General features: G+C 36.5%; 1 protein-coding gene across 1 annotated transcript in view; it reads left to right on the top strand.

The window, feature by feature from the left end:
* Positions 1 to 11,523, top strand: part of EZH1 (enhancer of zeste 1 polycomb repressive complex 2 subunit) — a 3,086,757-nt gene that overhangs the window by 1,165,127 nt on the left and 1,910,107 nt on the right. Inside the window, exon 7 of the mRNA XM_044054680.1 lies at positions 2,084 to 2,186. Coding sequence (XP_043910615.1) covers positions 2,084 to 2,186 — 103 coding nt within the window. The remainder of the gene's footprint in view (positions 1 to 2,083; positions 2,187 to 11,523) is intronic.

The following is an 11,523-nucleotide window of genomic DNA, read 5'->3' as shown; positions in this document are numbered from 1 at the left end:
CATCATCTGCGTACAGCGACTTTTTTGATCTGTCCCCTCCGACCTGTTTGCTAATGTAATGTAATGTGTCACCAGTATGAACAGCAGTGGGCTCAGAGCTGAACCTTGATGTACACCTACTCCCACTGGGAACCCTCTGTGAGACTGAGCACTGTTCATACTTGAGTCATTGTGTCCTTGTACATAGCCTGCATTAATTCCACCAATGTTTCTGGGACTTTGAACCACCACAGTACTGACCAAATCAGCATTCGTGGGACCTTGTCATATGCTCGTATGCTTTCTCCAAATGTAGGAATTCCCTGTTGGACTCCTTCCTCATCACTATCTTCTTCTCAACTATCTCTTTCACTGCAAATATTGGGTTAGTTGTGCTGCATTCTGATCTGAATCTGAACTGCTCATCTACTACTTTGTGTATCCATTTATCAATCACCCTCTTCAGAACTTTCATGCAATGTGACAGGAGCTGATACCTTTCTACTGCCCACAGCTGTGGATGTCCCCTTTGTTGTTGTACATTAGCATCAGTATACTTATTCTCCAGTCATCTGGGATACGCCCGTCTCTCCATACTGCTATGAGTACCCTCAGGAGCCATTTCTCGCTTACCTCACCCAGCATCTTTATTATGTCTGCTGTGACCTCATCTAAGCCTACTGCTTTCCTTGACTTTGTTTTCTTTAGTGTTATTCTTACTACTTCTAGGGTGAACTCATCTTCTTCTCTCATTGTAGACTGTGTCTGGGAGCGACATTAGTCAACATGAATAAATCATCTAGAGCCATACAGCATTGAGTGGCTAGTACCACAGTGCTCAGTCTGTGATCCTTGTTATCCTATCTTGAGGATACTGCGCACCACAGTAGATGACCAAGGCGGTTGGTCGCATTTATATCACGTTATCGAAAGATGAAAATAGCGAACGCTATTTCATCGGCCCCAAAACATCTAAACATGAAAACATCGAACATTTAGAACAGCGAATTTTTTCCGATGGAAAAAATTTGCTGCTCCGTAACACATACACACACAACACAAGCACATCAAACAAACAGCAACCACACACATGCACTTAAATTCCTACATCTAACGCTACACTAAACTAAACATACACTACTATCTACCCACTTACCTTAACCCAAACCCTAACTGTAAGGTCTGTCACTATCGCACACTCACGTAACCCGTGCCCTAACCCTAACTCATTTAAACCTCTCCAGCCCTAAAGTCTGTCACTGTTGCACACACGCCTAACCCGCGCCCTAACCCTAACTCACTTAACCCACCCCTAACCCTAACGTACAAATAATTGCACACTTACCTGAACCCAAGGCGTTACTTTCCACCACAGCGCTAAGAATAGCGAAGCTACAGAAATAGCCAACCGAATTCTTTCCTGAGGAAAGAATTCGCTGTTCTGCAGCTTCGCTATTCTTAGCGTTCGCTGAATAGTGTTCGTTATCAGAACATTCGAAGTTTTAATACTTCGATGTTGTGATATAGACCCAGTTGGTCTGTACAACTCTTCCCCCTAGAGGCCACCATGTAGAGTCCATTCATGTTTTTTGAGGTGGGAAGAACCCACAGAGACACAGGGAGAACATGCAAACTCCAAACAGCCTTTGGCCAGAGGTCAGGATCAAACTTTGTACTTTATGCATGGGAGGTGAAGACCTTAACCATTGTGCCAACTGGTATCTATACTGTCAGTATACTAGCACTCACATTATCAAGTCTCACACTTCATGTAGAGAATCTCATGTGATAGGTGCATGTGTGTATGTGCCCGCATGTACATGCATAAATATATCATACATAGTTTGTATCACCCACTTGGTTACATTTTGTGTATTTATGTACTTATATTCAATGTAATTAAAAGAAATATGAAAATTATATCATGTAAGAAGGTTCTCTGCTAAAGAATTGCCGCTATCAGTTCATGTTGTTTTCATTTTCTAAAGTGCCTGGTGATAGTATGCATAACTGATGCTGCTTTCTTTCCTTAATACCTGTTGCTTGTTGGGAAATTATTTCCAGAAAGAATCAGCATAACCTCTGATATGTTGCCTTTCATTAGCTACTGCAAAAATGCCAAAGAAGTCATTTCCAAAAGACAATGTGTTTAAGGCTGTTTCCTCTGCATTTCCAGGAAGAGGTTTTCCAGATGACTTGAAAAGAAGGTAAAGTATTGTGGTTGTTTTTATAGTGTTTACTATATGGTAACATTTTTCTAGCACATTTACTTTTAAAAAAATATACACTTTTTTCTTTATGAAATTAGAAAACTGGTAGTTGCGAGAGCTGCATTTTTAATATTCATGTCATTGCTTTGAAGGAAATGTTAAACCATTCATTGTTTTTATCCTAGAGATTTTTTTTTTTGTTTGATGTTAATTTTTAGTTTATTAGCGATTTGATATCAGATTGTGGCTATATTGATGAAATGTACAGCAGTAGCTTCTGCAAAGTAGTAATTGCCATGATCCCTGGAAACATTAGAAATAAAATTTGACGTTACAGGACAGCTTATTCCACGCAGTTTACTTCTTTGCCAGTACAATATGCATTGTTACTTCAGTACTTTCTTTGTGTACCACTGCTTGTCCCAATTTCCTTTCTGCCTTATTACCTTGGATAATTATTTTTCTATCCATGTATGCTAACGAAATTATCGGATGTTCATCATATTGATCACTTGTTCAGAAGCCTTAACTATATGGGTTATATCCTGTCAAGGATATAATAGTCCGCCAGCTTCCAAAGCTTTCAGGGCACCTTCCATGCACTCAGACAGTTAGGCAGCTCAAGCTCAGCTGCCCAGAAATACAGGTTTGAGTACCAAGCCCTTCAGACCTTTACTGCCACCGAAGAGTACACTCTTCTGTGGTCTTTCGAGGATTGACAATTGGCTTGTGCTGTTCCTTTGCTGAGCAGATAAGTTCCCTTTGGAGGAAAAAAGTCTCACATTTTAAATTTCTTATTTAAATGTACATCCCTCTACGCTTGCATTGAAGAGCACATGACTTTTGAAAAACAGCAAAATAATACCCCTCCTTAATGACTTACGCATCCTCATAGTATCAGTTATTCTATATCTCATGCCCACTCTATTTGCCCAGCAACACAGTACTGCTGTTTAGAGCTGTAACTAGTTCAGCTGCCCCAGGTGAAAGCTGTTATGGGAAGCAGCTGGCAGTTGTCTACAGTGTGTGAGAACAGTGCTGACATTCATTTATGAAGCTGATGATGATATCTTGGTTTCTGAGAGGAGTTTTCCTGTAATGCCTATCTTAAAAGTGTGATTTCAAAAGGTTAGACAATATGACGGACTGGTTTGTATCCCCTGGCCTGCCTTTATATTATGCTATGTGCCAATAAACTGCATCTAGTTCTGGACACTAACAAAACCATTTAGATATGGGCCTGGTTTAGACTCATTAATACCAATGTGGCATAATGCAGTATTTACTATGTGCACATTTCCTCGATAAAATGTTTGGAGGGAAAGGATCTGTACTAGGTTCCCAGCTTTCCATCGTGTCATTTCTTGACCAGCAAGCCATGCCCTCTCAGTGATGTGACTGAGACCTTTCCTGGTGGTAACTCCGTCCCATTTATCAAACCACAAGCTTATTCTCAGAGTTTAACAAGGACTTCGCTTGGAGGGGTTCTGTATTAGCAGCCTTGTAAAGTGTTGCTGTTTATAAAAATGTTTTACAGACTGTTAAATGATGTGCATCTGTGAATTACAAAAAAAGCAACAGCACTTTTATTATAAGTGTTCCTGCTTTTTTTTGTAATTCACAGATCCATCACTTAACAGTTTTTTTTTTTTTGTAATTCACAGATGCGTCATTTAACAGTATTTTTGTAATTTACAGATGCATCATTTAACAGTGCAAAAAAAACAAAAAACTTGCAATCCAGGACAAAATATCAGTTTTTCCTAGTCAAAATCAGTTTTATACGCCAATATTACTTTGTTCAGACAGAATGTCTAAAAAATGGAAAATACTGTAACCAGACTATCACAGGAAATCATGTGTAATAGCACTTCATATTATAGTAATAACTCAAAAAAGACTCATGCAGGGTCAGTAATGACCCCCATAAGTCAAACAGGCTGAATATATAGAAAGAAAATTCTATTGCCAAACACACAGTGAATAAGACAATGTAAGCTAAAAAAAAAAACAGTCATCAGTTAAGTACGTTCGTCCTTGACCATCGGGGCTTCTTCAGAACTTCCAAATGTTCTCCGGTTTCAACCAATAAGTGCCCACGACTGCCAAAAAGCTGTATAGCCAAGGTTTATTGTAACAAAAACACGGACTGATACGACAAAACTGAATACACAAACAGAAAAACGAAAAGCGGTAACAGAGTTAAGCGCTTTCAACCAAATCAGCTGGTCTTCATCAGAACTGCAACGTATAACTGTTCCACTGTTTAAATAACTTTTGTGGCACCAACCTACTCATCGTTCCTTAAAGTTACATAGACCAAATATTAACATATAATGTTCTTAATAAAGCCAATAAAATATACAAATATATACACATTGAAATGTTGTGAACAATACTATTTTTTTAAAATACTGTAGTTGTTTAATTGATGTTAAAATGTTTTAACGTGTTAAAATATTAATATGTTATACTAAAAATATATTAAAATATTAAAATATTGAAGTATTAAAATTTTTCTACCGCCAAGACCTTATAACTTTTCTATTTCATACTTCTTTCAATTTGTAAAAAGATATAACTTAAACTCTAATAGATGTATAAGTAGTTGTATATAAATATGTAAATATAATATATGAATAATACAAAAAATAAATAAATACTGAATGAATTATAAAATATAACATAGAATATGTATAAATTCATATAATCATGTAAAGTTATTCATTTCTGACTTCTAAATATCCTTATAAGTTAAATATATAAGTAATAATTAAGACAGGGAGATCAATAGGACAATAAAACAATAATAATTAATATTTTCCTCTATCAAATACCCAAAATCAGTACTTTCGTAAAACTATCTGGTGTTCAATTAATATATAATCTTAACCTCTAATATGTTTAAAACATATTGTAAAATAACTAAAATTTATGAACACAATAATGATTTAATAGAGATAAAATCATTTAAGCCTGGTGGGGTGGTGGCATCTAAACATATTTGCCACCATGTTTCTTTATATGCTAATAAACTTTTAAAATCACCACCTCTTGGATCTCTGTCAATAGTGTCAAGTATACTGAACCTAATTGATGTTCGTCACCTTTGCTATCTATGTGTCGATATAGTACATTCGTTTTATCTTTAGTCTTAATACTATACATGTGATCATAGATTCATTTTTTTAAGACACCTTTCAGTTTTTCCTACATAGAAGCTTGAACATTTGTCGCATTTAGCTAAATATACCACCATTTTGATGTTACAGTTCCCATATCTGCATCTTATATATGTCTTATGTCCATTCTGTAACTTTATTTTGCTTTCTTGCGACATACATCTGCATTGATTGCAAAATCCACATTTTCTGCTTCTATTGTTATTGCTACTTTTCCTATCAGTATACCTATGTTCTATTAAAGACTTCATGTTACTTTCCATTTTGTAAATGAAGTTAGGTTTGGTTCCCAATATTTTTACTAGACCTATATCAGTACTTATTAAATGCCAAAATTTATAAATTATTCTTTTAATATTATCTACTCCTACATTGTATTGTAATATACAAACTCCCTGAAAATTAGAAGTTAGTTTGTTCAAGGGCATATTGTTGTCAGTGTTATTAATTAATATATTACCAGCTCCTAATAATGGTTTATATTTTATGTTCCACTGTTCAATAACATAATCAATAATCTCATCCATCATTTTCTCAGGATCTCCTCTTTGTTTAAATAAATTTTTAATGTATGCCATTTCAATTTTCATCTCTTCATAATCTGAAACCATTCATGCTGCTCAAATACATTGGCCCTTGAACACATTGTGTTTAACTTTAGGTGGGTGACAACTAGAATAATCCAAGTAATTATTAGAAAACGTACTTTTCCTATAAATTTTAGAGTGAACTTTCAGATTGAACACGCATCTAAAAACTATTGTATTACAGAAATAAAAACCTCCAACAATAATTATGTACATTTAAACCCATCAAAATGAAGCTACTGAAACAGCTGAACCGAACATATTAAACCTTTGGCAGTTACACACTAAGACAGCTATTAGGTGAACAAGATTTATTCTTAAGGTCCAATCAGCCTCCTATAAGACATGATCTAGAAGTACACTATTTTTATTTCTTAAAAATAAATAACTCTAAATTCTAACTTTTCAATTAATTAAAATTACAAATGTACTTTGCTTGCAACTCAGTCAGGTCGAGTAGACAAATCTGTACTTTGTACTTACAGTTTTTTGAGCTTATGCACAGACAGTATAACTTTCCCATGTGTGGCAAGGCACCCCCCCCCTCCACACACACACACACACACACACACTGACTCTGAGACTAGCTGCCTTCCCACCTAATAACCACAAATGAAGAAAGACTGTGTTGCTTGTTCTCATTGCTGACTCATCGCAGTCCATAAAATGGTGGTTAGACCATGTTGTGGAGCAGTTTATACATACATCTTACTTGTGTGAGGTGCAGCATTCTCAGCTTTGGTCTCTGATGCTGCTGATTGGCTATCATCAGCTTGCAGTGCCATGCTGAGGTTAACAAATCAGCTTGAAGTAAGGGCAGGAACGACACAGAATTCATAAAATTCCAGATTTACAAAGTGAAATCCAGACACCCGGACAGATAGCTTTACTTCTGGACAATCAGGGAAAAAAAATGGACAGGTGGCAACCTTAATCTATATGGGTACTGGATTATGTAGGATTGTTGCTGAATGCAAAGTACAGGGAATGATTGAAGGAGTTTGTTTCCATACAGACTTGATAGTGACATTACAGAATTTCCTGTTTGTGTTGATAGGTTTGTTGAAAAGGCTGTATAGCGGTACAGGATCTACAAGAGACAAAACAGTACTGGCCTAGATTACAAGGAAGGAGCAGAAGTACATTCTAAAAAAGCAGTATGAATGCAACTGTCTGATTACACGCCATGTCACATAAATCTGCAATTTCTATAGAGCAGGTCCCTAAAAAGAGACCTGCCACCCTCCTTCTACTTACATACCTATTCTTTGCTATCTGCTTACTTACCTAGTAGATAACACAACTGCACAAGCACACTGTGCTACTTTTTGCTCCTTTATTGGGCTTGAAACTGTACTTATTAACTTTTGACTCTACTGTACTTTATTAACGTGTATTGTATTTAGTGCATTTGCTGTACTAATCTCTGTGGAGCATTTCTTGCTGGGCCTCTTCTAAAATGGGATCCATGCTCAGTCGAACTTTCCCCGTAAACAAATGTAAAATAAAATAACTAATAAATAAAACTTTCGGGTCGTACAAGGAAACCCTATCCACTCACTTGTATCGCAATCCTCCCTAAATTACATTTGGATGAGTCAGCTCTGCCCCTTATATGGTCAGGAACATCAGTTCCACGGGACCAGTTCAAATAACTGGAAGCATAATTTGTGCAGTCAAAGATAGTGTTGTATATATCTTTGCATACGTTCTTAGAGTATTAAATGCTGACTGTGTCCTTGATGGGGGGTCCTCCACACATATCCCAGTAGTTGCAATCAATCACAAGTATACTGTGTAAGGAAATAGAGATAATCATTGTGAAACTTTTTCAGATGGACAAAAGAAACCTCCTTACTTAGCACCAATTACAAATGACTAATTGCAAGCTCATCCAGATCACATAGGGAGTAACAGAAAATTGTACATCAACATGGTGTTAACATGTAAAATGCATGAGTCTAGAAAACTGTGTGTATACATAGAGTCAACATATATAATGAATACAAAGAAACTGCATATATATAGGTGGGATATCAGCTGGGGGCTTACTAATTTGGAGCTGATATCCCACCTATATACAGTTCAATAATCTACACTCACGTTTACTTTCCAACTCTCTGTTCCTCCTTTCTACCTCCTCTTTTTCCCCTTTTTTTTATTGATTCTGCTTATATAAATGTATGTACACATTTTCCTTTTGAAACGTTTGATTCTAACAAATATGTAAACCCTTTTGTAAATGCAGTTTCTTTGTATTCATTTATTATATGTGTTGACTCTATGTATACACACAGTTTTCTAGACTCATGCATTTTATATGTTAACACCATGTTGGTGTACAATTTTCTGTTACTGCCTATGTGACCTGGATGAGCTTGCAATTAGTCATTTGTAATTGGTGCTCAACACATGTAACTAAATATAAATAAAGTAAGGAGGAAGTTTCTTTTGTCCATCTGAAAAAGTTTCACAATGATTATCTCTATTTCCTTACACAGTATACTTGTGATTGATGTGCAACTACTGGGATATGTGTGGAGGGCCTCCCATCAAGGACACAGTCAGCTTTTAATACTCTAAAAACGTATGCAAAGATATATACAACACTATCTTTGACTGCACAAATTATGCTTCCAGTTATTTGAACTGGTCCCATGGAACTGATGTTCCTAACCATATAAGGGGCAGAGCTGACTCATCCAAATGCAATTTAGGGAGGATCGCGATACAAGTGAGTGGATAGGGTTTTCTTGTACTACCCGAAATTTTTATTTATTAGTTATTTTATTTTACATTTGTTTACCGGGAAAGTTCGACTGAGCATGGATCCCATTTTAGAGGAGGCCCAGCAAGAAATGCTCCACAGAGATTAGTACAGCAAATGCACTAAATACAATACACGTTAATAAAGTACAGTAGAGTCAAAAGTTAATAAGTACAGTTTCAAGCCCAATAAAGGAACAAAAAGTAGCACGGTGTGCTACAATAAACAATACAGTTGAAAGGACATTTTGTTCAGTCATTTGGTTACTTTCATCAGTGGCTAGTACAGTAATAAACACACATTGATTAAGAGTATAGGAAGGAGTTGTTGCAAGCTTTCATAGGTATGATATGATCTAATTAAATGAAGCTACCCTGGGTCATAACAGTTACATAACTTATTACTAATTACATAAATTTGTTCTAAGTCCATGTGCTAGTGAGTCTGCTGTATCTGTTGGCTCTATTAAACTAATGTCATTTTCCTCTAGCAAACCACATTGTTTCTTCGACTTTTTTTTTTTATGTGGTTGTATTACTGTTATCTGTATTGATGACAAGTTCTATCTCTAATAAGCTTTGATTCTTTCTGGATGGTGTTACTCTTAGTCTTGTGGTGATGAGATGAGTAAACCTTGACATTTGTATACACTCTTTCTTTTGGCTTAAATATTTGTTGATTTTGTAACTGCATTATTTAGAGTTACTGTATAATTGTTCACTATATTTATTGCCTCAAGGGGACAAATGTATCAGTGCAGTTGTTTAAAGTGCTACAAAGGGGCTGTGAATGATTCACTAACAGGTTATGGGAAGGATAATATACAGCCTCAATTGACTGACCCAAACTGATTTTCATGCCATCACAGTTAGCAGGTGAAAAACCTTTAAAGACGGTATTTTTTAATGGGTTGGATTTCATGTATATGAGGAATGTCTCAGCAATATAGTCAGAGCAAGAAGGGGGTAGAGCTACATTTAACTTAACGGAGTCAAAAGTGATGTTTATTAAGAGAAACTCTAATATGTTTTCCTCTTTTTTACAACTTGTTAAGAAGTCTAGTAATGCCTGTACATAATTATTGGTTGAGGCATAAACTGCTCTCCCAACATGCAAAACTACAAAGATGAAACCATTATGAAAACCGTGAATATGCTTAATGGCTCCTTCAGATATCCCTAATCTAAGACTCAGGAGGCAGGACATTATGACTCTCTCTTTACCCTAGACTGACTGCAGATTCAATGCATCTAATCACAGAGCCACCAATTATGAGGGCTATTCCAGTATGCTCTATTTTGGTTTTAAGGATGAATTGATTTAGCAGTTGTGTTATTAACTTATTTCCCTGTGATTCACTGTATATGGGTGTGATGTGGTGTCTTGAGGTAAATGTGCAAAACAGCTACCAGTAGTGGGGAGTGAACAGGTGACTACCTCTGAGTTAAATTCTGCAGAAGACAGAAAAGTATGCACTATTTTATGTGTGGTCAGAGATTTGCCTCTGTTTTAAGTAATTATCTGATTCTCTCACACACTAAATCACTGGCCCCAATTAAAAGGAAATAATCTGAAAACAAGTAATTTTGGCAGTCTCTGAGGAGTCCTACTGCAAGATGGTTGAAGTTAAGAATCTGTTGTTACTGTCTAGTCTAGAAGAAAAGTATGCAGAACTGGGATTCAGGGGTTTGGTTATGATAATAAGCTACAGAGAGACTACACTGTTCACGTATTCATGATAAATGAAAACAGTTGGGAACTCAGTCAAAAACAAAAAAGTATATAGGAACAGTGGCGTTCAAACTTGTATCCCCAGGATGTTATTTATTATTATTACTGTTGGTTTACTATCAAAATGTTGAAGTGACTTACCATGACTATATACATCCCCAAACCGAAACAAGGGAAAACCATCCAGCCGACTGCTTAGAATGTCGATTCTTTCGAAAGAAAGACTCGACATTCAACTGCTCACCATCCAGAAAATACAATGACTAGTATGCAGACAAATTTCTACTGTTTTGCAGGGGGCAAGCCCCCCTGTGCCTCCTCCTGCTACTTATATATTTTAACTCCAAGATCGCACTACAGTGAGGAAAAGGGTAATTTTCCCAATCCCTACTGTAGTGCGATGCACTTCAAAACACAGATGCTCAAAGCCGCTAACACAGGCTACGTCTCAACATTTCAAAGTTGACAGGAACTGCGTTTGCAGTTTTGCCTGTCTGCACCTCCATGTTTGACCGTCTCACAGTCAAAGTAAGGCGCGTCAATATTTTGATAGTAAACCATTATTATTATTACTACATATTTTTTGTAACAAAGAGGGACCAGATGGTAGAGAGAGGAGTAGTTATCAGGCCTCCGGTAATTTACAGTGTGCTTGAAATAGTCAAATTTATGCAAAAAACTGATCGATTAGAGGTACTACTTAACTGCAGGCACTATTGGTTGGGTGCTGCTGGTGAGGTAGGGTGATATGAATCAATATAAAGCAACACATTTTAAATTCACACTGTGGAACCTTCCATCCTGCTGACCTGAAAAAAGACAGATTCTTCACTGCAGTTATAAATTATTAATCAGCTGACTTACAGAACTGTTACAGAAGTGGCAGTGAATCAAAAAGAAGCTTGGTGGCTATGACTATTAACTGCTTGTGTGCTGTATGATTTAAAAAGTTGCATGTGTAGACTACTTCTTGGTGACAAAATGTGTCTATCTGTTTTGTAAAATACTCTAGTTATGAAAAAGAGAGAGAATGTAATACTCCTTAGTGTCTTTGGCTGGGCAGAGAC

Source organism: Protopterus annectens, chromosome 13.part0 (assembly GCF_019279795.1).
Source record: "Protopterus annectens isolate FY-2018-M chromosome 13.part0, PAN1.0, whole genome shotgun sequence".
NCBI lineage: Eukaryota > Metazoa > Chordata > Ceratodontiformes > Protopteridae > Protopterus > Protopterus annectens.
This window is presented reverse-complemented; position numbering and strand designations above follow the sequence as displayed.